General features: G+C 40.4%; 1 protein-coding gene across 3 annotated transcripts; it reads right to left on the bottom strand.

Moving 5' to 3' along the window:
* Nucleotides 1-20: 20 nt before the first annotated feature.
* Nucleotides 21-27,491, bottom strand: LOC119650627 (peregrin). 3 transcript variants are annotated; one of them, XM_038053545.1, is made up of 7 exons: nucleotides 26,674-27,491; nucleotides 13,967-14,107; nucleotides 13,714-13,909; nucleotides 12,995-13,534; nucleotides 1,480-2,204; nucleotides 395-1,399; nucleotides 21-222 (listed from the first exon to the last, which is right to left on the bottom strand). In XM_038053545.1, the coding sequence occupies exons 1-7, from the start codon at nucleotides 27,358-27,360 to the stop codon at nucleotides 214-216; spliced, it is 3,303 nt and encodes a 1,100-aa protein (XP_037909473.1). In that variant the 5' UTR covers nucleotides 27,361-27,491; the 3' UTR covers nucleotides 21-213. The 3 variants fall into 3 exon arrangements, with proteins under 3 accessions (XP_037909473.1, XP_037909458.1, XP_037909466.1); XM_038053530.1 differs by lacking the exon at nucleotides 21-222 and having other exon boundaries at nucleotides 240-1,399; XM_038053538.1 differs by lacking the exon at nucleotides 21-222 and having other exon boundaries at nucleotides 240-1,399; nucleotides 13,004-13,534.
* Between the last annotated feature and the right edge of the window lie 309 nt (nucleotides 27,492-27,800).

The following is a 27,800-nucleotide window of genomic DNA, read 5'->3' as shown; positions in this document are numbered from 1 at the left end:
AAATAAATAAAAATGTAGAATTTTGTAATGAAAAATATATTGATAGCAGTTCAACATTAGGATCGACATAATTTGTAACATTATAAATAAAACCAGTGAGAATTTAGTCTGAGCTGAGCCTTTCATTTCGTCTATATCGTCAGATCAGAGGGAACATTTGTGCCTTGCAGCAGTTCTGCTGTCACTGCGGGGTCCCTAACTTCAGGACCCTGATCAAAAATGCTGCAAATTCAATAGGATAAATGAAATACCTGTTTTTCTTAATTTTATGTTAACTACATATATTGTCATGCCTATGAGTAGAAAAACACAAACTTCATTGCCATAAAAACAAAAAAAATCTACTTAAAAGCTAAGCAATAGCTCCGGGACCTTGTCCTTCCAAATCGGTTACCTGACTTTGATAGTGCAATGCATCTTGGTAAGCTTTTTTCACCGCTTTCCGGTCCGTGGGCTTTCGTGACTCCACCAACTTTGACTGGTCCAGTTCCTTGTCGATACCAAGAAGCTCCAACTTGGTTGATGGCAACCATTGCCATGTGCGCTTGGCATCGAAAAACAGGACCAAGAATACGTCTTCTGTGTAGTTTTTCCTTAAATTTAAAACATCTTGCGGAGGAGCGGGCAAAGGTACTCCATTGTAGACGAATCCTTTAGGAGTTTTTGGGTCGATAATGAGAGCTGGATACCAAGGATAACCTCGGCATTTGGCCCAAACCAGTTGAAGTGGCTCAAGTGCTCCTTTGTCGTCCTTCGGCTGTGGTGTTGATGCCGTTGTAGTTTCGTCGTGTGGCGGAGGATTTGCTTTGAGTCCCTCGTGAGCGTGTTGTTCGCCGTTGGATACCATGTCCGAATTATTACCACTTCCATCCTCTTCGAAACTTGAGTCAAAATCGGATCCAGATCCACTCACACTAAACTCTGAGCAGCTGCTACAAGGACTGTCCGTGTATTCGCTTTCACTCTCATCAGTTTCAGATATCTCCCTATTTGGATTTGCTCTGTACAGTCTAAAACTGTCTGGAATTGATTCGAAATTTTCTTTGTGCGGAGACTTTTTTGGGCTTGATGTAGGGCTGCGATGTTTATCGCGCTGACTTTCACCATCTTCGATACTCCGCCTATTGGAAGGACGTTTGTTTTTTGAATTACGTTTAGGAGATTTGACTTTTTCGAGAGTTGCCATTTCACAAGAGGATTCTTCTTTTGCGGTTTGTTCTGGTTTCTTTAAAACCGCTTGAGCTTTGCGTGTGAAGAGGACAGCGGTTCGGCGGTTGACCCCTGATGGGGAAGCGCTGTTACATATGCTTTTAAGAGGGCTACAAGGTGGTGTTTGATCTACTGGTTCTTGCTCTTTTGTTTCAGCATCCGATTGCGAACTGTCCGATATCGCTTTTGACTTAAAAAGAAAAAATTACAAAATGTTAAAGGAAATTATCTTGAAACGGCTGAAAACCGCAACATCGAAAATTAACTTACCGCAGCAATTTTTGCGCGTGTCAAAGCTTTTCGTACTCTAGACATTTCTAAACGTATTATCTTAACACGCTTTGTTCTCTGTGTAGGATTACGCAGTGCTTGCGCTTTATCAGAGAGAATAAGTAGTTTTTCCACGAGAGCGTCATTTGGCGGGAGGCTCGTTAGTTCTTTGTATTCATCGTCGATTTCTTGAACAATATTGTCATCACTTTTCGTCTGCGTTTGGTCGACAATGCCTTCTCTTTCCAATTCTTTCCGTATAACTTTGAACAATGGTCCACCTTGGTCTCGCATACGAATGCCTGCACGATAAAAAACTGTATCTTTGTTATTATATGCCAAACAATTCTTAATCATCAAATCAAAATCGAATTCCATTTCGTCGAGGCTTCGATATTTGCCATCCTTCAATTTTTGACGCATGGTGCCAAGATCCATGGGGTGTTTGACAATGTCACGATAGTCGGGAACATCTTCACAGTTCACCGGTTCCATGAATATCTCCGAAGTGTCTTTTGCTTCGAGCATGTCCAATAATTTAGACATGGCAGTTTCGAGAGGATTGAGCTGTAGCATCAACACCTGCTCCGTTGTTTTAATAAGGGCAGCTTTCAGTTTCTCACGTTTACGAACTAATTCGCAAAGTAAACGTGCTCGCTCCAAGTCTTGTCGAAGACATTGCCATTTTTTCTTGTGCTGGTATAGTTCAGAACTGTTAGGAGATCCTGAAAGTTGCACAATAAGAAATTGTTACTAAACTAGAATTTATATCATGACCAGAGGTCTGCAGGCAATGTTAACTTCAGAAAAAAAAGGTTAATAATAGAAGCGAAGGGTGTTACTTTTAGAATATGATTCATGTCATGATGGCTGAGGTGGGTGTACTATACCATATACGATGTGAGCTTTTTATCTTTTTCACTATTTTTGGCAATATTAGAAAAGGTCTTATGATTTTCTACATAAAACTTTCATTGGGAACGAAATATAAATAAAAAGGATCTAGATCCTTTCTCATAATGATTTAATCAAGTTTGTGGAAGTTGCTTTCCTGATCATTTCAAAGAGATAACAGAGTCTTGTTTTGCATTATTAAACTGCTGCACAAGTTTGCCAAGGCTTAATACGGATAGTCTAATAGACTGGTTAGTTAATTAATCCCTTGAACTCTCTCACGCTTCCAATAACAATTCACTTAATAAGTCTAGAAAGCCGATTTGTATGATCAAGAGGAAAGATTACAAATTGTAGTATACAGTTGGCACAAAATGGGTGAATCACTAGTTAAGATGATAACTTTCTTATTTGAAAGTTGAAGTTAGCGGTTAGGGCAAGATTAGACCATGGCAAGATTACATTCTATTGATGTAGTGTTTATAGAAATGAAACCACCGGAAGTATAATCGATGGCGGTCACCTCATAGTATAGATTTCAAAAATGTGATAGCTAATTGGGAGATTGATTGTCTCATTTGGACGTACAAAAACATAAGTGCACAACGATTTGTAAACCATTCATCTATACTACAGGGAATTGAGCTAAAGGTATTCACAGCTCATCTGTAAGAATTATTTCAACCAACCTCCATCACCACTTGAACTTCCCAGATGTTCCTTTCATGTAGAAATAGTTGCCATTTAAAGGACCTCAAACTGCTCTATTAAGTCTTCATTGCAATATTGCCTAAATTGTTGGATGAATGCAATTGTGACACTGATTCCAACATCTGGAAGGGATGCCATTCAAATCAAATCGTACAGACCGATAAGATTTCTTCTCACCATATTAAAAATATTCGAAAAACTTCAACTCTAGAAGCTATTGTCAATCCTAGCAGACAGCAACCTGACACCTGATCACCAAACCAGATTTACGAAACAACAGGGAATGTTACAGTATAACAAGTCCACCGAATTGCATCAGCAATAAACAATGCTTTTGAGAGAAGAAGATATTGCACAGCAGTATTCCCAGATAAGACGCAAACATTTGAAAAGTTTTGGCAAGCGGGTGTTATTGACAAAATAAAACGCCTACTCGCTGATGGTTTCCATAGTAGTTTCTGTTCAGTATGAAGAATACTAGGAACAATTCTTGATTAACATTGAGAATAATTGAGTGGCAAAAGCATTTCCACATCGACTATAATTACTTCAATAAAATAATTTTTAATTTAACAAGATTTTAGTTAAAAATTAAATTAATGAATTTATTAATCTATAAATTAGTATTCCGTATTCCGTTTATATATGGTGTGTACCAGATACTTTTATTCATCGCTTGATCATTTAGTATTGAGATAACAATTCTGTACCAGATTACCGCCAGTGATAGGAATTAGCCAGGGTAAAACTGTACACGGCCATCAGAGAATTCGGTATCCCGACGAAATCGATAAGACTGACTAGGCTGACCCTGACCAATGTTCGAGGCCAGATAAAAGCAGCAGGATCATTCTCAAGACCATTCGACATCAACAACGGTCTACGACAAGGGGATGCCCTATCATGCGTCCTCTTTAACCTGGCTCTCGACAAAGTGATCCGTGATGCTGAGGTAAATGCAAGAGGTACGATCCTCTTTAAGTCCGCCCAACTACTGGCTTATGCTGACGATATCGACATTATGGGAAGAACCACCTGAGACGTACAAACTGCCTCGATCCAGATCGAGCAGGTGGCAAGCGAAGCGAGATCTTGGGCTGCTCATCAATGAAGGCAAGACAAAATATATGGTAGCAACGTCAGCATCGAAAACCAACCAACCAACAACATCAAACCGCACTGGTCAAACGGGAAGAATAAAGATAGGAGAACACAACTTTGAGACCGTTGATAATTTCTCCTATCTAGGGTCGAAAATCACAACCGCTAACAACTACGATGATGAAATCTGCGCACGGTTGTTGTCAGCCAACAGAGCCTATTTCACCTTACAAAAACTGTTTCGCTCGAAACGTTTCACCATAGGGTCAAGGCTCTTATTGAACAAGACAATGATCTTGCCAGTCCGCATGTATTCCTCGGAGACTTGGATTCTTACCAAGAAAAATTGCCAACTCTTAGTCGCGTTCGAGAGAAGAATCCTCTGAAGAATTTTTGGCCTCCTACATGAGAATGGACGATTCCGTAGCCTACATAACGTCGAAATCTATGAGCGATACCATGACCGTCAAGTTGTTGATAAAATCCGGCTCAATAGGGTATGGTGGGCGGGTCACTTAATCCGTATGGATGAAGATGATCCAGCCCGGAAAGTCTATAAGGGCAATATCTATGGTAGAAAAAGAAGACGAGGCAGACCCTGCCTGAGATGGAGCGATGGCATAGGTCAGGACGCCAGACAACTTTTAGGGATATCGAATTGGTGGGCCTCGGCGCAAAACCGGGATGTCTGGAGTTCCTTATTAAAACAGGCCTAGACCGGATACCGCTTGTTGCGCCGTGGATGATGATGATAGGAATTAAATCTTTAGCCCCATAGTACGAAATAAACCCCTAAAATTACCATGTTCTTGTGTTCGCTTTACAACCTTTTATTTTTACAATTTCTGATGTAGTGACATGTGCCACTTTTCATAACGCCCATGAAATATGACGAGAATCTCATCGGTTTGCAAAATATTTTTCCTTAAGTTAAAAGGCTTGTAAATATGAGTCTTTGCAAATTAACGCTTTTTCTTGTATATAATAACCGATACATTTTATAGACGAGGTAACGTTTTGAATTTGATTCCCTACATATTCTCTGGACTGTTCTGTTCCTCACTTCCACATTTACCAGTTGTCTCGATCTAGTGGTAATAGTTTTTGTGGGAATAATTAATTTTCCCTGATGCCGTTGAAAATAATTCTATACTGCCTAATACCAGTTGCATCCGATAACATCCGGTTATATTTTCCACCGTCCCAAATATATATACGATATGTCGTTAATTTCCATATCTTTGTGTTAGCTCGAAGGCTTAAATCCCCATTTTGAACTTTGCTATAACCGTAGAACGGTTCTCAATGCTCAATTCTCCTATTTTCACCATTTTTAATTTATTTGCAACAAATTATCCATTAACTGTTATTGAATGATATTATGCAAAGTTAAAATTTGTGGAAAATATCGTATGTTGAAATAATTAGACAACCTGTATTCACAGGTTGACATCCGGTGCTTCCTAGAGTTTTCGTGACGTTGATCTCCATAAAGACTTGGGAATCAGGACCCTAGTGGAAGCGATTAAGCATACCGCTAGTAAATACGTCAGACTGAAAAATCATCTCAACTAAGAGAATTTTGTCTCTTCGAAAATTCAAGAGTTGACCCCTAGATCTATTAAAGATGTCTGCACTAGCAACAACATGAAAATTTGATCCTACTTCTTACACAATTACAATTGATATTGATCATATTTACCCTCTTATAAATGTTGCTTCTTAATTAAATTTGAATTAATTAAAGAAGTAACGTAAAAAATACATTAATGCTACTACGCAACGGCAGCAATGGCAGCTGATTATGTAAATCATTTATGAGTTTTAAGAATTGAAATATATTTGAATTAAATAAGCTTCCAATGTTCGGTTGGAATCAAATGATAAATATCTAACTCTCCACAGCAACTCGTAAAAGTAATTATCCCAATTTATTTGTTGCTTATAATTGTTTGCTTGTAGCTTATAATTGCACGTAATTGGCCTAATGATTGTAACTAGGATATAAGGTTGATGTCAGCCAAGTTCCAGATTTAATTTTCACGATCGAATGGTGAAAATACTTGCAAAAGTGCTTCTAAGTTATTTAGAACTTATTTAACTTAATGGAAAAGACCACATTAGAAGACGACATATTTTCACGTATGTCTTTGGGATTTTTTTAGTGGGAAGAATTAATTTGAATTCAATCAAATTTGAACATTATATTAGTCATATTCCAAAGATTTGAATTTTTTTTGAAAAATTTAAACCAAAAATAAATAAAAAGATACGTGATATTATTTCAATGAAGGTCCTTGTTAGACTTCTCCAACTTTGGGACGTACAGCGACTCCTATTTTTACCTGAAGCCAAAAAGCTTTTAATATTACATTACTGACTAATTTTCTAAGAATATGAGTAAAAATAGCCAAAATAAAAAATTTTGCAGCTGTTAAAAAAATGTTCACCACTTTTTTTAAAAATAATGCCAAAAACACCCTTAAAAATACGAAATTGTTATCCATTTTATCACAGCGAACTTCGATTACGATGTCGAAAAACAAGAAATCGGTAGGCCTAGACAAAATCGTGTTCATAGTCCTAAGAAAATATCCTCCTTGCATTTCAACCTTCTTCTCACTTATCAACCACTTCCTCCTCAACGCCCATTTCCCAACTAATTGGAGGAAGAGTGCTCGTATAACCTTCATCCCCCCCCCAAAAAAAATAAATAAAACCCTCTTAATCCCGATAGCTAAAGACCTACCTTTTTTAAAGTTTTGTGCTATCGCCACGGAATTTGGTGAGAATATGTGGTCTGTGATTCGCTATACGTGCAACGAGTTGCATCATTTTGTATTGGGTTTAAGGTGTTCGGATAGCTCAGTGGTTAGAGCACTAGGCTGTCGTACGGTTGAAATCTTTCTGGGTACTCAGCTGTGAATGAGTACCTGAGTCAAATCAGGGTAACAATCTCGAACAAGCGCTGAACACATTGCCTCTTAGAGCGCACTGTAATCCTGTGGTGTACCGTTACGGTCTTGAATTGGATTGTCGCGCCAACGATTATTACGTGAAAGGGAGGAGCAAAATTTTTTCACAAAATATAGTCATGTGTGGTATTTAATTAGTACTTTTCAAATGATTTTATTCTTGATACTGGGTGAAACGCGGTGGAGTGAGGACTCAAAATGTGTGCCCCAAAAAGTGAAGCAGGTCTTGTTTTCAGAACTATCCAACCAAACAATCTGAAAGTCACAGTTATGCATATATACAAAATCTAGGCCTCAAAATACATAACATTAGGATATCTGTTCAAATAAAGTTAATAATAGCATATTACTACATGTTAGAAGTTTAACCTTAAGTTCATTCTAGAAGTACGAAACACGCATCAGTATGTATAAGTGATAATATAAGACACAATTCTGGAAAGTTTGAATGCAATCCAACTATTACTAACAAAGTTATAGAAGGTCAAAATTCTATATTCCACGTGAATTCATTGTATTCCAATGCTTCTTAGCCCGTCATCTACTACTCGCGTAGTAGACGGCCCCACTGAACTCAAACAGTTTTCGCTAGATGACAATTACCACATTTCGGTTAGTTCAGTTTCAGTTCGCAGGTTTAAATATGTCGAAAGGCGTGTGATGTTCATTTCAAGGAATGAGAAGCAGACGTTCGTCTTCGAGCGAAAAGCAAATGGGTCTTTGCGGTAATAGAACATTGTCTGTTGTCTGTCTGTCTGCTTGGGATGAGATATGTCTTAAATACATACATCTGAATGTTTGCCAATATATGAGAGAATATTTTGAATTTATAGCTATCTTCACATAAGATAAATTCTCGATTATGAAGGGTTGTAATGCTGCTGTATGATTACCTAGTAATTCTGGTAAATTCGAATAATCAAATTTGATGTAACGGGATTTATCCGTCAACTAGAAAACAATTACATATATGCAAAGAATTCATGCTGTGTGCTATGAATTAAAAGAAAAACGTGAACAAGTTCTCAAGGTAATTTCGCCCAAGTCACGCAGATTGGGAACGTTGAAGAAAATCGTACTCATCTGTTCTCTCAACACCTTTTATCCTTACAATCCCTTATCTTTCTAATCATGATATTTTAAAGATTCAATAGATTCAATAGAAAGGCATGTAGCTTCTACAGTTTTTTTTTACAGCACTTTTAAAATGATACCCTGTTTTACGCGTTTAACACTAGAATAACCGCTTACAAGATGAATAATAAAAATGCTGAGAACATTTTGAATTTATCAAAAATCCCACAAAACTGTTTCTTAGATGCATGTTAGCAGCAAATAATCGCAATAACAACGAGTAATAGCAGCTTTAATGTAACGAACGAAGTAGTAGCATCAATGGTTAATCATCAGCCCTCCTCATTGCACCATATTCTTTCTATAGAAGATGAATTGCATTTATGCAAATCAAATCTGTATTTCAAGCTACCGATTAAACAGCGTGAGGAACGCATTGGCCTGCCGCATATTAAATTGTGGTTTCGTGAGAAGAAAGTAGAGATGATCTCACTTACATCATTACCAACAATTGCGAAGAAAGCAGGGAAGGACAGAAGGAAGGAAAAGTCATGGAACCAAGTTAAAAACACGATTCACAAAGCGGTCTATGCAACCCTCGGGGTTACTAGGCCAGGCAAGCGGTTCATCAATCGAGATACTTGGTTTTGGAATGACGATGTTCAAATGAAGGTAGAAACATATCTACTATAAGTTTCTCGACATTGAAATGCTGGCCAATTGACAAATGTACTGAATGTTAACCGGGAAGCAAAGAAAGCGATTGCTGTTACCCGAGCGGTTCATCACAGAGATCTTTACGATGAACACTCGGGATGGTGAAAGAGATCTGTGTCGACTTGTCAAAAGCTGACACCAATACACACAGGATATCGAACACTTCTGCCGGTGCCGAGTGAAATCGAGGAAGCAACAAAACGAATAAAACTGGGGAAAGCAACAGGACCTAGCGAGATCGCTCTAAGTTCTGGATAACGAAGATGTGGGACCTGACGAGATCGCTCCAAGCTCTGGATAACGAAGAGGTGGGACTCAACACTATAGCTCAGCAAATTTTTCAATCGGGTTATTCAGGAAGGCAGAACACCATTTGAGTGACAAGAAAGTACCACCGTTCCAATATAGAAAAAGAATGGTAGTCCAGCAAAATGTTCAAATTACCGTCTGATCCGGTTGATGTCTCATACTATGAACATTTTTCAACTCATTTTTGACAACCCTCTTCGCGAAATCGTTTAAATAATGGTGTGCCACACGAACTCATCTGGTATGGTCTACAACAACACTTAGTACCAGAAGAATTCGTTCGCTAGGTTTAATTGTTCTACCATGATCCGAAAAGTAAAGTTCGAAGTTTGGCGGGTGCATCAAAACCGATTCGTGTCTCTACCAGTGTTCTGATTACGGACACTGTCGCAGGGGGCATCCAACGTTTAGCGTTCTATGCACTGCTCTATGCAGATGATGTTTTCCATACGTCTGATAGCAAAAATGATTCGACCAACTACTTTAAAAATGGAATGATCGCCTCATGCAACACCGTCTCAAATTGAATCTTATTAAAATTTTTGATCGCTGTCAGTGGAAGTGACTTGTTCAGAACTAAGCGATTTAAATATCTCAGGTCCATGCTAACAGCTAATGGAGAATTGCGTCATGAAATCGCCACAGCTGATGTTCTTTGTGATCGACATATCAATTAACGTCGCAAATCTAAAATTTGCGGTAAAGTCGTCCACCACGTACGTCCACGACTATAGAAGACAATGAACCGCGTGTTGCGGTAATGGAGACGAAGATGTTACGTTGGACTAGTGGGGTGACACATTTTGATCACAACTGAAATGACAATATCCGCGATCGTTATGGGATTGCACTGATTGTGGGAGAATTGCGTGAAAGGCATCTTCGATGGTATGGTTACGTAATACCGTTAATGAGAATTCCCTTGCCAAGGTTGGTCTGAAACGACCAAAATGCCGGCTGAAACAACGGTGGATTGATACGCTGGATGGGGATTTGAAAGCCTCGCGATTGCATCCAGATCAGACCTTTGATAGAACAAAATGGTGCAACCGATGACGACGAGCCGACCCGGCTAATGAACGGGACAAAGGCTAAAGAAAAAGAAGAAGATATCCGTATTCGATATCGGTTAAATATCAAACAAACAAGCAGGACGATTCCGGTATAAAGGTTTTGTGTTCATTTTATGTAAGGAATTTTCATATATTCGTTCATTCATATATTTCTCAACTTGGAGACATACATACGTGCACATTAAAGACATGAATATTATATTCATTCTAAACAAACAAGCATATGCATATATATATATACGCACATACCTATCTAAATTTATCGCACGCGTTTGACTCACTCTATGTGCCAAGTATGCATGTGTACATATATAATTATGTAAGTTAAATACCCCCAGCACTAATAATAATCGTTGGCGTAACAATCAGGATCTTGAAGTGTGTTAGAGTACTTCAATCAAGACCGTGAAGATACACTCCAGGATTACAGCACCCTGTAGGAGGCAATGTAGTCAGCATTGCGCTTGCCCGAGATTATGACCCTGATTTGACTTAGGTACTCATTCACCGCTGAGTCGACTGGTGTCCGACGTTAAACCATGATACAAATCAGACTGCCAGCAGCGAGATTTGAACCGCGACCTTTTACACCCCCCATTTGCATGCATGACATTTGATTCTCTACATGACTATATTCTGTGGTCACACTCCTCTTTCACATGTATTGGGAGTCGTCCTTAAACTCAACATAAAATGACGCCACTTGTTGTATGTGAAGGGATTTACAGACCACATGTTCTCACCAAATTTCGATCATTGGTTCAGCCATTTCCAAACAAATCGGGTGTGACGGGCAGATAGACACATACTGAATCGATTCTAATGTTTTTCATACAAAACCTTAAAAACTGTCATGACTTTAACTGAGCACACTGAAAAGTGGGCCTTTAGGATGATTCTGCGCCATGCTATCGATTGACATTCGTGAGAACAGCGTAGACATTTTGTTACATGGATCCTTTGTTGCTTTTCTTTTACAAATAAATTACGACCAATTAAATTGTTTAAGATATTTTAGGGACTAAGTCCCTGATATAGTCTGCAAACCGGAGCTCAACCCCATTGAGGAGGTTTTTGTCGTTATGAAGCGAAATATATGCCATTATAAATTCGATAATATTTAATAACAATTGAAGGAAATCATTAAATGTACTTGACATAATGGACTTTCGTCAGAATTAGTAAGATTAGTATTATGTGAAAGCATGCCATCTCGACTACGAAGCATTTTGATTGCAAATGGCGACAAGATCCATTTTTAAACAAAATAAGCATTTTTGTAACGCATGAGAAATGAAGTAAAATAAAAACAGAGGAATAAATAAAATTGGAAAGAAAACGCATAAAATGTGCTTTTTCAAATTAAAGCATACGAAATTTTTTTAAAATAATAATGTTATTTATATAATTGAAAAATCACACTAGGCACTTCACCAAGACGGAATTTTAACAAATATTAACCTTAGTGCATATTCGATTTTAGGCGAGATCAGCTTTTTAAGGTTTTGTGTGAAACAAAGCGCTATTAGAATCGATTCAATGCGCGTCTGTCCGATTTACCCGGAAATGACTAAACCTATCGTTACGAAATTCAGACAGTAAGTCCTTTTATATTCAACGAGTGGCATCTTTCTCCGCTAAGTGTAAGGGTTGTGTAACATTTTTTTCAAGGAATATAGTCAGGAAATCGAAAGGTACTTTCCACAACGGATATATGATCTAAGTTGCCATCATAAGGTAAAGTGAACTTATATAAACGGCGGAGTTGGAGTTTAGAAATACATATATCAAGGAATATTTTGATTTTTTAGCTATGTAAGAATGGAAAAACGTGCGTGGAAAGTTTCTCAAACAAGATGAACCCAAAACCTTTATACCTGAAGTATCAGTTTCCGGTATTCCAACTTGTTTTATAAGCGATACGGTAGTTGCAAGGGAGCAGGTCCATAATTGAGGGCCGGTAGTAGTAAACGTGGTTGGAGAAATGTTTACCAATTTCTAAATGTTCTTACTAAGCTATGTTAAGTGATCAAAATATGAAATATGTTATTATGAATGTAACATATGATTGAAGTAACCATGTATGAGTAAGCGTTAATGCCATTCCTCAACCGATTTCGAACCAATTCTTTAACTTGGCTTGGCTCAATGGTTAGAATAAAGGATGTGAAATAAATAATGGGAACTGGGATAATATTGTCACAATGAACTTTTCTGTTTTGACAAATTCTAGCGATAATTTTAGTATGTAGCGAAATTACTTATTACAGAAAACATACAGGCAAAGCAAATTGTGAAAGCGAAAAATATAATAACTAAGAACTTCTATTGAAGCAATTGAAAATGCGCCTTTGTCTCATATTTCTAGGTACAATAGAACAAAGTAAAAGTCAATACGATTGCCGAATCGATCCAATTTGGAAAATTTTCTTAACTGTAATTAATGATTTAATGTAGAAACTGTATATGGTTGGAGCAAGAAAGCTCCAAGGGTGCGTTTCTTGCCCAAAAAATTAATGATGTTGAAAAATGTGAAACAAAATGACAAGCGCAACAATAAATAACATTCAACCAACATTAATGTTATTACCATGTCATCTCCTGCCCTATTAAGCATTAGTGGGTTAGAAAGAAACATTGCGCAAAGCAATAGTATCAAACCTTCAATACCGTTTCGACCGAAGCTGGAATGACTTTGTCCTTGACTCTGCAACCGTCGTAACAATGGAACGCCATTTCTGTATTGTCTTTTCAGCGTCCAATAGGCGATCAAACGTTGAATAAACTGAGCCTTTTTCTGCATACTAACTAGTCCCGAAATCTCTTGTACACGATCCGTCGGAATTGTTGGAATTAGAATAAGTGGAACGCTTGATCGCTTTTTCGCTAATAATTTTCTTGCTTCCTTCATCTTGTGGCGTGTCTCCTCTCGGGCTTTTTCGAAGTCGCTATCATTTTTCGCGTCTGCCGGTGTGTGGGTATGGCAATAAGCAATTTTTTGAACCTGTACTGGATGTGCCTCATTTCCGCTATCTTTCACCGTGTCCATTCGCATGTAAAGCCCAGCCTGCTGAGCGCAGGTAACATGGAACGCGGCGTAGCAGTTGTTACGTAAACACTGGATACAGGCACCGATCCCTTTTTCCTTGCATACGTAACAGGTAAGGCGCCAACGAGCTGGTGGAATCATTTCAATTGAATCTGAAAAGTGATGAAAGGCAAATTTGAAAAAATGCTGAAACGTCTTGTCGACGAAAATTTCACAAGTTCAAATTAAGAGCAAGGTTTCAGATAAAATTTCAGTATTTTTTGGAAATATATGAGGAAGAAATGATCAAAAATGCAAAAAAAGCTGTCGAAAGTTACATGTATATTCTTACCAATTGGTTCTAGGAACACTGTGTTTGCGAATCGTACTTCTGGAATCCAAAGTGCACATACAACATGTGCCCATAATCCACGATCAGTTTGCTTGAAAGCGCCTCCTGTATTGGGACAGAGAACGCAACTTACAGGTGTACTTGGAGATTGTAAGCATCGGCGGCACAGCCACTGTCCTTCAGGGATGTAAGGAACCTGTAAAGAATATTTTAAGAATAACTCTACAATCAGGATTTAATATTGATTATTTACCCCATAACAATCTTGATGAACTGCTAGGTTACACATGTCACAAAAAAGTATGACATTTGTATTTTGACATTCTCCATCCATGCATATGCAACAAACAGCATCGTCATCCACTTCCACGCCACTTTGACCATTGGCAGCCGCCTGGAATAAAAGGTGTTTTTAATGAAAAAGAAAAAGGTTTTGAGAATGATAATGGTATTCCATAAAAAAAGGTGACTCATTAGGTACTTCCTGGACTGACGACTAAATGCTGGGAAATAAGTATGGCAACCCATAGAAAACATTTTCGTAAAATATTCACTACTTTATGAGCTTGTTGCTCGAAATGTTAATGGACAGAGGGTAGGCTGGTTTCCGCTCTGTATTTTGTTGCACCACATCAACATCTTGCAAATTATTTTGTAATAGTGCACAGAGTCCAGATCTCCACTCCAGCAGAAGGGGCATTCCAGAGAAAATAATAGTTATTATCAGAGCGATATATAATTTCGGTCGATTGAACGTTCAAAGCATAGTCCGTCAAGGTTGCCACCGATGTTTTCCTCAAACTCTTCGACTACGATGATGATACCTGTTTGGCTCTCTCACCGGGTCTTGGTGCTTGGCCAAATGTTCTGGATTTGGAAAGAGAGACAGGTAGAGTTGGATTGAAGATAAACACCAACAAAACCGAAGTTCTCAGTGTCATCTCTCTCATCATCGAAGGCATTGATCTATTTGAATATTTAGGAAGCGTGGTTTAGTAGCACATGGAAATTGAGCCTCACTGTTATTCAAAAGCTCCAAGTCTTCGTCAATACTTGCCTGCGTCGGGGTACTCTGGACCTGTTGATCAGAAGATGGAAGTTGCAATGGATAGATTACATATTTACTCGTCGTGAAGTCTCTGAATATAGGAAAGTATCTCCATCCAATCTTCTCCAAAGCTTTTGATTCCGATCGTATGGATTTCTAGTAACTATTCTCTTCTCGTTCAGATCTTAACTAACATGGTAGAATAAATCGTGTCTTCTTCAATAGTGGCACCTCTTCTCCATTTCCTTTATCGTCGGTACCAAAGGGCCCCAAACCTCGACACACTTCTGTTTTCAGTTTTCATGACTAATCCTAATTCTTTATTCACCTGTTCTTAGCCTTTTATGTGAAAACTATTTAAAATTGTTTTCTGTTGTTGATTCCCTTACTGGTCAGAGAAGTTGTTCATCATTATCCTATTCGTTCAAAACCTCTCTCTTGATACCGCTTTACAAGCTCAATGGACAGTTTTTAACGGTGATTACCTCTTGCAGTGATCTCCGTGTGATCTTGGACAGCTAAATCCGGTTTAATCTTCATTAAGTCGACGTATTCACCCGAGCTTCGAGAATGTCGGCCATTATCATTCATTCCTCCCATCGATTCATGGATATCCATTCTCAGTCAGCCTTTAACATTCTTTTGTTTGTAATATTCCTGAATATGCTTCTGTAGTTTGGTCTCACACTGGTCATGCAATTGAATTTATTTAAAAGACCGGTGGATGAATTGCTCAGTGCTCGAATTGTACAGCGCAACTCTCCGCTTGAGTTTACAGAGTACGAGGGCACATTTCTCCGAAATTTTCCTGAGACATATGCCCGCGGGGGGGCATCCCGGTTCCATGGTACTAGATAACTTCTGATAAAGCGTCATGACTGCAGTTACTTCAGAAAAATCCCGTACAGACTTGGGTCGGCGCTAACTAAATCACGAAGCACTAGCCTACTTCTTCAACTCAATGTGAATCCAGTAACTAAATATGAATACAGAGTTTCTTGGTGGACAACGTAGATATTCTCCTTAGCCACTTAGTTCTGACTAAGCCAACAAGGTTCTTGCCCCGTCAAACTCCTCGCCATCTCTGAGCCCCAGTGTATTTACAGGCGGAGTCGTCCAAATGTTGCAGTGCTTTTGGAAGTAGACAATGAGTAAATTTTTCCCTTGAAATTTGCTCGGAATATTCCTGCCACTTATCCGTTGGGGCTAGTCGATTGATACCGTTCGTTTAAGGCGACAGAAGTGTTCGATATCTTATGTGCGTTGATGTCGTCTATTGGCAAGTCAATACAAATCTCCCTCGCCGGCCCGAGTATCCAGTTTATCATAAAAATCTTTGTAAAACACTGGTTCGCATTCTTCTAACTTGGGGAGGGTGTTATCTTCCAGAAACTTACAGTAGACGCGTTTTTTTCACAGACCTTCATTTCACTCCAAAGCCCAGTATCTAGGTTGATGAAACATTTATGAGGCTTGGTAACCTCGAGAGTTGCATAGTCCGCTTTTTGGGTTGTATTTTACATTGATTTGACGATTCTTCGACATCATGTAAGTGAGATCATTTCTTTTCTTTTCTTAGGAACTTGCCATTATTTTATTCGCGAGGGGTCATTGCGTTCCTCATGCTCTTTTAGCGGTGGCTCGATTTGCAAAACAACAATCAACGGCCAATGTTGATGTGCAAACGGTCTCATAGAGAACGGTTTTGCGATCAGTGGCAGTGATAAAATTTGGACGTCTTATGAGTTCTTTTATTTATCCACGAGTAAATAAATCTGTTTTACAATTAAAGTTGTAAGTATCCACTTTTTATTACATGTCAGAATGTAATTTAATTCGTATGGCATTCGACTTGCTAAGCTCTTTTATTTTTCGAATATATTGTATATAATTGGAAACCATCGCATATGTTATCCCTAATTCCCAACCGAACTCCCAAACGACTCAAGTATTATGGTGTACAGATTCCTACCGACATTTCAAGCTAGGTCTCATTAGAGATTTCATGCTTTGCTACGGTCTGCATATCTGTTTTGATGATGAGCGTACATATACATTTTGCAAACAAACCAACAAAGCCGGACGAACACCTTTCAGAAAGCTACAACCCATATGAAAACATTAATTATTTGTAAATCGTGTCAGAACTAAATTCGCGAAATACATTCCATCAAAACTAGCGAAGTATGGAATCCAAAATTTTGCAAGGCAAATAATACGCAGGCCTATAAGGAGACGAGGATATAAAAAGGTGAAAATGTATTGATCCAGTTTGCAAATCGGTATAGTGATAGCTGCCGCACTACCATTGCAGGTAATTCCTTTACAACATTAGAAGATGAATGCAAATTGACTTGCATTTCCTGCAGCCATACACTTTAGTAAACAATGAATATCTTTCGAAATACGAAAGAGTTCGCACTGGTCCTGTTTTTTCAACCCTTTTTCAATTCCATGATAGCACTTCAATTTTCAGATATAAGTGCTGAAAAAGAACGAGGCTGTAATAAACTATTCGAAAAATGTTTCAGGAGAACTGATGAAACCTGAAACAATTTCGTTTGATGATGCAATTGTGTGTCGATTAATTGATCAAATTGTCGCACATTTCTTATTAACGACAAGAAAACGGATATTCGCATTCTTTTCTTCTATTTCTCTTGCTTTGGGTGCTCGGACCATATGTGCCAACAACACTCCAAAGTGGATTATTTTTGTTTGCATTTCTGAATAACTTAAATTTACAACAACAAGACAGATTCAAATTGCCGCTTTACTTAGAAAGCAAAAACATAAATATATATGGATGTTTACGCAGATGAATATCATCTTGTATTGAGATATACGGTATGGAGACTTCAGATATAGTGGATAAGGATTCTTTCAACGAGCAATTACATGTAGTTCAGGACAGGCTTTTTAAAGGTAACATTGTGATGGTAATGGGTGATATGAATGCCAATATGGGTTGTGACAACACCTTGCTCGGACGTGTGATGGGAAGCATGGTCTTGGCGACCGTAACGCTAATGATGGGAAGTTTGTGGATTTCTGAGGTTTTCACCGCCTCGTTTTCGAGCACAAAAGCTGCCAAAAGATCAGTTGGGTATCAACTGGCCGACACCATACGAGCAATCAGATTGACGAGTTTGCGATCAGCAATTGGTTTAGAAGTTGTCTCCTGAATGTGCGGAACAAGAGAGGCGCCGACATCGGTCACGAAACGGATCGCCATTTGATGGTCGCTTACGTGTTGCGTCCGCCACTTCTCGCATGGTTGGGGAGCTCCGATCCCATAATTTCAACATCGACCGCTTGTATAATTCAACTCTCGCTCGACAGTGAGAGAGCTATCTTGCTGATCGGCCGGCAGATGTACTGAGTAACCCGCCTGAGAATGTCGTTGAGCATTGGACCGCCATTAAAAATGCTCTTTTCTCGAATGCTACACAGGTCGTCGTTGACCACGCTTTGCGTTGGGTTTCGGCTAGAAAAAATATTTCAGGTGCAATATGTGGATGCAGATTCTTTGCTTTAAGTAAAATTGATCCGTAATGTTATCGTTCGGCTGCCATTTGATGTGTGTATGCTGCTGATGATAGACCAAATGTAGGGTTAAGCAAGGTAGCCGAGATCAATATAGTAGTTGTATGATATGTGCTGTTCAAAAGTTGTGAGGACCTTATTTATTGCACTTCACATTTCTTATCTAAGGTGCAATCCTTGTTCATGGTGCATATGTATACTCTATCCGTGATTTGTATAAGTTCTATAACCTGTAATATGTGATATGACATGTAATGTTAGAAATAATAATAAGAAAGCGGGTTTTATTGCATCCGAAAAATTCCTACGTACTTTAATTTTACTCTGTTTGTCGACTGAAGCGCGCATATCCTTTTACTTCTGATTTCACAATATGCTCGATGGTAAAATATTTTCATCCCATATAGTGTAGTCTTCCGCTTCTCAAGTGGTGTCAGGCCGGGACCCAAAGGACTTGACAAGTTTTCAGTATGACAGAATGCCCATCGATTCCACATTGTACAGTTGATATCATATGAGGATCTGGGAAGTCATATTTGGATTTTGACTCCAAAATATTTGCACTCGGGCAAATGGGTGGTTGGTGCCACCCACTTAGTAGTAATGATTTTCAAGGAAGGATTTTTGTCCACTTTGCAAGTTTGGACGTGTTGGGGATTACTTTGGGAATCGAGAAACGCATCGATTATTCCGAGCATACGGTCAGTGACGCTGCAAAAAGGGCCCATATTCAACAGAGAGAAGAAAATGCGGCCAATCGAGAACATTTTCTTAATAAGAAAGAAAATTTCGATTTGTTTTGTTTTTACAGTCTCTAAAGAGTTAAAAGAAAGCGCAAAATACAACTTTTTTATAAAATGACACATCCTTTTGCAAATTTCAAAATAATAAAAAACCCGAAAGGGAACACAGCTAACGAAACACTTATTAATAAGAAATACATTTTTTTTATTTTGAATAGATAAAATGACCCTTCAGGTGCCGCAAAATCGCCCATGACATTTCGATAAGGACTGTGGTAAGGTCGTTTCAAGGACATAGGATAAAATATGGGTATTTTTCAAAAATATTTTTGATAAGCCAAAACATGTACAAATTAAATAAAAAAAGTCTTCAGTAGTTGCTTTGCAAATAAATCCCAAAAATAGGTCTGAAATTTACACTTGACGGGAGAAGACCGTCTTAAGACATAATAAACAACAACAAGCGATTGCTTATCCCCCCCCCCCCCTTTAATTCGAGGTAAAAGGATGTAATTTACTATATGCGTTCACAGTTCCCACTTTTCTACCAAACTTGGTCTCAAACGCTGTAACCGTCTCCGAGAAAAATGCGTGTGACGGACAGACAGACGGACGGACGGACAAACAGACAGACAGTAAACCGATTTTAATAAGGTGTTGTTTTACACAAAACCTTAAAAAGGGCTGGGGAGAAATAGATTCTTCATGAATGGAATTTTAATATTTCACTCGAATGGCAATTATTCTCGTTAATTATGACGTCATCATATTATTTGTATGGTTTAGGATGCTGTTAATTCGCACGAAATTGATACGTTTGAACTGCTATCATTTTGGGTTTGAGGTTTGCACTGCTATAACTTTGGCATTAATCGCCAGATTTCCATAAAATTTGGCATGTATGCGGAATGAGGTCTTCGATGTTGGCGCGAAATTTGGTAGTCCTAGGATGAATTTAAGGGGAGTTTTTCAGTAAATTTATAAAATTTCTAATATACTGTTAGTAAGTTTAGGAGACTTTTAAGACATATTTTGAGGCCTAGATTTCATCTAAGCGCACTTTCCTGATTTTTTCTGATTTTCGGGATGGGTAGTTTCCGAAAATGAGTCCTGTGTCACTTTAAGTGCGTACATTTTGACTCCTTACTCACCCGCTTTGCAATTCACGCCAAAATTAATGTCAGTTTCGAAAAGTACCAATCGAGACCATTCATTTGATACCCTACACGACTATATCCGCTGAAATTTGTTTAAATCCCCCCTTTGCATGTATGGGAAGCCCCCCTTTAAACTTCACTGAAAGCCCCAGATTGTGAAATAATTTGACTGGTCCTAATTCAATGAACGAGGACTGTAATATCACTTCTGTGATGTGATATCATATTACTTATTAAGATGATGTTTCTGCACCTCAACAAAGGAGTATTCCCAAGTCTTTTATTAATTATGAAAGTCTTCATCGAATCAATATATCAATGAAGTTTGGAACATTAGTGCATTAAAAAAGACAAATGGTGGGATTTAACCCTAATCAGTCCTTCAAAAATTTCGTCGAATTGGTTTTTGTGTATACACAACGATTTTTACGCATGTAGAATATAGCTAAGTTAAAAATAGTGGACATTATTCGTTTTTATGTTTTTCAAAATGTTTATTATCATTACAAATCAAATCATTACAAAACAAAGACGCATGCATGTGAAACAACGTAAAAAACCACCGACAAAACCAACAACTTTTTTGGAAAGAGCGAGAAACCACGGAAATAAAATATTTATATATATATAATACATTTTGAACGAAAGTGACGTTCATGCCAAACATATTGCACCCACTTTTCACAATGTGTTGCATAAGTATTTCTACTGTTTTTATATTAGCATGGGCATATATGTCAGGGGCCCGATTTGGATGTAGTCGCGAAGCCTTCAGATCACCATCCAGCGCATCAAGCTGTGGCGCGGCAGGATTCGCGGCATTCGAAATTTATTTCGAATGTTGCGAATACCAGCGGACAGATGACGTCACCGGCGCTCTCCACTCAGTCTAGACCTCGCTACAGGAGTGAAGAGCAGAGTAGGTGACGAGAAATGTCATATTTTGGAATGAGAAAAAAATGAGAACCGAAAGATACAAGATGTCAGAAAAATAATAAAAATAACAAGCACCAGTTGTGTTATTGGAAAATGTGAAAAGATTCCTATAAAAAGTTTCTATAAAATTCTTTGTTGAAGTTGTCGGTACCATGGTTTTTATGAAATAAATGAAGTGTTATAACCAGTGAACATCGTTGTTCTTAACTTCTAAATTGGTGACACCGACGTGATTCACCTTTTGGTGAAGAGCGGCACCTACTGCGGTGTCAGAGGCATCAACAAAAACGGCTAGAGGTGCATCTTGTAGAGGAAATGGCAAGAGTGTAGCTTCAGCCAGTTGCTGTCGCGATTTATTGAACGCGCAGACAACCTCTTCAGACCACACGACCTCTCGTGTGTCCTTAGTTTTGGGACTAGACAAGTACGCGTTCAAAACGGATTGGTGTTGGGCGGCCCTTGGCAGGAAACGACAATAGAAGTTTAGCATGCCCAAGAACCTCCGGAAATCCTTTACAGTTTTCGGACACGAGAAGCTTGTAATCGCTTGCACCTTGTCTAAATCGGGCTGTATTCCTTCAGGGGAAATGGAGTGGCCGAGGAATTTCACCTCCTCTCAACGTTTAGGACTAACCCGGCCTCAAGGAGACGTTGAAAAATGCACTCGAGATGGGCTAAGTGCTCAGACTCTGAGGAAGAAGCGACCAAAACATCATCCACATATACGAAACAGAAGTCGAGGTTTCGCAGGACCGAGTGGATGAACCTTTGAAAGGTTTGCGCCGCATTGCACAATCCGAAAGTCATCCGGGTGAACTCGAAGAGTCCAAAGGGTGTGCATATTGCCGTCTTTGGAATGCCTTCTGGAGCTACAGGGATTTGATGATAAGCCTTGGTTAAGTCCAAGGTCGAAAAGATGCGGCAATTCGCGAGGTGATGCACAAAGTCGTGGATGAGTGGAATTGGATATCGGTCAGGAACAGTCTGTGCATTTAGCCTTCTGTAATCCCCACATGGGCGCCTTCGCCGTTTGGCTTAGGGACCATATGCAGTGGGGAAGACAAACAGCTGTTTGAGGGCCTGCAGATATCCTGTTGAACGAGTTGTTCAAACTCTTTCCGTGCAAAAGCCAGTTTCTGGGATGGTAGAGGATGCACCTTCGAGAAGATCGGGGAACCAGTCGATGTCGATTTGTATAATCAAATTACTAAATTATCGAATATGGTGATCGAAAATGGCGGAGTTTTTACAACACGCCCAATCGACTAAAACATAATTTGAAATTATTTTAAGCAACCGATATCTTGTTTTTCTGTACAAAATAAATTTCGAATGCCGCGAATCCTGCCGCGCCACAAAGCCACCATTGCTTTGAGCTTTGATGTTCAGACCAATCTTGGCAAGTGAATTCTCGTTAACGTGAATTATGTGACCATAACATCAAAGACACTTCTCTTCCAAATTTTCCACCTGTTTGCTGTTTCCACTTTATTTCGGATGTGATTATGGCGTGTTGAGTCATTAGTTCAACACAACATCTTCGTCTCTATTACAGTGAGCCGCCATTCATTGTCTTTTATAATCGGCTAACAGTCAGAACCATAGAGAGCTACAGGGCAAACGACACTACACCGGTAAACTTTGGATTTAAGATGTTCGTTGAAAAATCGCTCAAGAAGAACGTCAGTTCTTCATCCAGGTTACGGTAATGCGTGAAGCGATTTCATTACACAACTCTCCATTGGCTTGTGGCGCAGCAGGGTTAACAACATTCGAAAGGACAGCCTATGGACCTAAGCATTTGTTGGTACCATCGTAGATTCAGCGAAAAGCTACCAGATGCATGCTCTCGTGTAAATTCGCGCCTGCCTCAAAAAACTAGTTCCGCGGGGGGTGCTGGCGACGCAGCGAAACGTCACCTAACAATTTATGACCCTCTCAGCAGGCGCAGTTATCTTGTTGATACTGGTGCGGAGGTTTCGGTTCTTCCCATGCCCCGGCACCACCGGCTATTCCCACAAGCTTTGAAACTTGCAGCGGTAAATTCCTCGCGTACTAACACATACGGTTATAGGCAAGTGGCCGTGAGTCTTGGCTTGCGTAGGACGTTCCCGTGGCGATCCATCCTGGCGGATGTCAGCTTCCCCATTTTGTACGCAGACTTCTTATGTCACTATGGGTTGCTAGTGGACTTGTAGAACAGGTCCCTTATAGACTCCACCACCAACCTAATTCGTCAGGCAGAATCTTATCTCACCCTAAAAACAATCTTTCCGTACTTTTGGAGGACATCACTGACGTGTTCGGGCAATCCTCCAAAAATTCAGCCAGATTACTACCGAATATAGTCTCTCTAAACCAGTGAAGCACAATATGCAGCACCACATTAACACCACTGCTTCCCCTATCTTCTCAAAGGTGCGTCCCCTACCACCCCAGAAGCTGGCTATTTTACGGAAAGAATTCTGAATCTGCAGACCTTTAGGCAGCTGTTGGTTTTCCCCACTCCACATGGTCCACAGACTGTTCCTGACCGATATCCCATTTCACTCATCCACGACTTTGTGCATCACCTCGCGAATTGCCGCATCTTTTCGACCTTGGACTTAACCAAGGCTTATCATCAAATCCCTGTGGCTCCAGAAGGCATTCCAAAGACGGCAATATGCACACCCTTTGGACTCTTCGAGTTCACGCGGATGGCTGTGCAATACGGCGCAAACCTTTCAAAGGTTCTACCATCCATACCTACCATCGAGAACTTCTCGCCGCGTACTTGAGTATTAAATACTTCCGTTTCTCCCTAGAAGGCAGGCCGTTCAGAGTGTTCACGAACCATAAGCCTCTCACGTATGCTTTAAAACAAAAGCCCGACAAAGCGCCTCCTCGTCAGCGTCGACACCTGAGCTTTATAAGCCAGTTCACGTCCGACATACAGCACGTGTCCGGCAAGGACAACATAGTTGCTGAAGTGTGTCTCCGAGGTAAACATCCCCGCCTCACTCGACTTCTCGGCTTTCGCCAAAGCGCAGGAGGATGACGCAGTGCTTCAGAGCCTCAACTCCAACCTCAAATACAGATTTCGGGAGTTGCCCATCTTCGGCTCGAACCTCTCTCTCTGCTGCGAGCATTCGGAAAAGGGACCCCGGCCATACATTCCGGCCACCTTTCGCAAGGAAGTGTTCCACGCAGTTCTTGACTTAGCGCATCCAGACATCAGGACGACAAATCGGCTGGCCACCGAAAAATACTTCTGGTCCTGCATGAATAAGGACGCCAACTCCTGGGCCAGAGAGTGCATCACATGCCAGAAATGTAAGGACATCAGGCATGTAAAAAAAGAAGTCTGAGCATTCCCACGCACTACCAAGCGATTCCATACAATACACCTCGACATCGTAGGCCACAATCATCGACAGGTTTTCGCGGTGGCGTGAGACAATACCTCTAAAGGACATTACGGCGCAATCTTGTGCCGAAGCCCTCTGTCGAGAGTGGATCCCTCGCTTTGGTGTCCCTGCAGTGATTATCACTGACCAGGGAATGCAATTTGAGACCACCCTTTTTTCGGAGTTATGCAAACTCCTGGGATTCAAACGCCAGCGGACTACTGCATACCACCCGCAATCCAATGGGATGCTAGAGCATTGGAACCGGACGCTGAAATCCGCCATTATTGCCCGCGACGATCCGTCCTGGAGTCAAGTCTTGCCCCTGGTAATACTTGGCCTCCGAACAACAACAACAAAAGGAATTTGCTGCCAGCCCCGTGGAGCTGTCATACGGGGAGAGCCCAAGGCTCCCGAGTGACCCGGTCTTCGATAAGAGGTCGGGTCTCACAGAATCTGGATTGCTGTGTCTGCTGAGAGACAACCTTCACCGCCTCAAACCCACACTTTCCACCCGATACACATTCGCACCTGCCTGCACTCCCAAGGAACTGGACTCGTGCACGCACGTCCTGGTCAGGACGGATGCTGTCCTGAAGCCGCTGCAGCCTCCATATGAAGGCCCGTATCGTGTTCTCGAGCGAGGAGAACGTTTCTTCCAGCTCGAGATCGGGGGATACAAAAAGGGTGTCTCCTTGTCCAGGATGAAGCCCGTTTGCGCCCCAAAGCAACGTCGCGTTCGTTTCGCCGAATGATGGGGAACACGGTTCCGGGTTCGCTCGCTGAAACCCCTAGGTTTCATCTGGGGACGGAGTGATGTGACGCAGCAAGGTTAACAACATTCGAAATTTATTTCGTGTGAGAGTGTCCATAACATGAAAAGAGAGGAGCGGTGACAAGGTGCTTCCTTGATGAACACCGACAGAGACACGAAGCGGTTTTGATATGCCCGCTATACTGCGAACTTTACTTTTTGAATCGTGGTAGACAAATTAAACCCAGCGCACGAGCTCTTCTGATGCTAGGTGTTGCGACAGAGCATCATCAGATGTGCCCATATGGCACACAATCAAACACTTTTTCTAGATCCAGAAATGCAATGTAAAGATGACGATGCTTCTCCGTGAGCAACCGTCGATTTATTTTACGTTTGTTTGTGCGTTGTACGTTGGCTTCTTTTTTCATTTCTCTCGTTAATTTAGACTTTATAATGAAATGTGGTCAATAGTGCAATGGCTCGGTAACGACGGGAAATAACAGCTTGTAATTTGTGTTGGTGGACATTTCCAATGAGTGCCAATTTATCACGAGCAGCAGATATCAGACGTTTTTCATGATCATCAAATGAAATGCAATCTCGAACATCTTCAATGGCATTGTAGCTCGCATTTGCTGCTTTCGGATTTCAAAGTTGCGTCAAACTTTCCCCATATGCGTGATATATCCCAGCAAGAGCAGAAAGTAATTAAACAAGATTCTCGCATTTGCCTTTGTACTGTATCTGATCGTATACGCAAGAACGACTCGTAACTATTTCTATTAGGACACCACTACGCAAGTGTGGGACCTGTTGATGGTAAACTTCGCGGACATTCCATCGACTGTTTTTTATTAAATTGATGGTAAATTCGAAAATTGTATACGATCGATGGGGATTAAACAAGTTCAGTAGCTTGACCGGCTTTCAGATGTGGGGTGAGTGGGGGAAATTATCTTTGAGAAGCTGGTCATTAACATAGTTAGTTTTGCGCTTATCTAAAGCAGAAGAGAAGCACGGTTCCTTCCATTCGTCCAAGAACTGTGCCAATATGCGCGGCCCGATCCAGAAATCAGACCCAAGGAATAAACCTTAAGTTAGATTATTATTAGCAGGCAGCGGTCGAAAGTACAAAAGTGTAATGAAAAGGAACTTATACTGTTTCTTTGGAGCAGGTCAACTCAGGGTTAACCCTTGAATACACATGGGCAGCAGAGTATGCCTACCCTGACACTTAATTCACTTTGGTTTAGAGGAAGATTCTCCTGTTTGAGATAAGCAGATCGGCAAATAATGCTGTTGACTATAATCTAACCAGTTGTTCGGCTTGGGACGAAGCTACCTATTATGGACCGCGTCGCCTTTCATTAATAGTTACTCTTACCTGGAAGTACGATTCCTTTTCGAGCCGATCCATGAGCAGTTCAAGCGTGTCGATTCCAACAGGATTCATCCCAGCTTCCTCCCGTTTGTGATTCATAGTGGCCAACCAGGTAGTGTCCTCTTCATCCACGTCGTACTCCACCTCCCCATCGAGTTCCTCGGCAGATTTTTCGATGAACCTGATGTAGGCATTGGGGCGTGCGGGCGCATCACAGATGTTGTATCCTTCGATCTCGTTGAACGCGGCCACCGGGAGTTTCAGATGTGGTTCCGGCGGTACTTCGGGTGTTGGGCCGAAATCGCCCCGTTCCAGCATTTTGTGGTAGTCCTCGCTGGAGATGATGGGCAGGTCTTCTCCGGCATTCACTTTAATACTTTTGCCGTCAATGTCGAATTGAACGAAATTCTCCGCCTCGCAGTATGTGACAGCCTCCTTGGGTGAGGTTTTGGCGTCGACCGGGGTGCTAGGCGAGGCAATTATTCGCGAACGTCCTTTCTTCCGGTTGGGTGTCACAAGTGCTTGGACAGGCTGCGGGTTATTGTGGTCATAGTTGACCAGGTGATACTGGAGTCCACACACTGATTTGTAGGATCGATCACATTTGTCAACAGGGCAGCTGTACGGGGGCGAATGCTGTTGGTTCTTTAATTTCTTGCAATACTCGAGTGGGTCAAAATCTAGCCCCATTTTTGGAGCTTTCCATCAATCGTTATTCAACTGAAAGCAGATATGCAACGATTTCTTGCGCTAACGCAACACTAATCGCGATCGTAAACACAAGTCAATGGCGGTATTTGGGTGAACTGTCACTGCCACTAGTTGAGTGCACCTGCTATCAAATTTGACAGTTGAACTGCATTACCGGTATACAGTTCGATTGAAAAGTTTAAATTAAGCGGAAGTGACGGCTGCTATCGAGCCGTTACAGGAAGACCGTTGAAATCAATTACGCTTACATTAACGAGATATTCTATGGTGTGACGTGATTCAACTTGGTTTGTTTTTTGAGAAGGACTTTAATGTTGTCATTACTGATATCGATTATTTATGTTTTGATAAATCATTTTAATTTCAGTGGCAAATGTTATTAGCCAAAAGAAAAAGAATGTATGAAAACAAAAGGAATG

This window comes from Hermetia illucens, chromosome 1 (genome assembly GCF_905115235.1).
Source record: "Hermetia illucens chromosome 1, iHerIll2.2.curated.20191125, whole genome shotgun sequence".
Classification (NCBI taxonomy): domain Eukaryota; kingdom Metazoa; phylum Arthropoda; class Insecta; order Diptera; family Stratiomyidae; genus Hermetia; species Hermetia illucens.
Note: the sequence above shows the minus strand (reverse complement) of the source record. Positions and strands in the feature narration are given on the sequence as shown.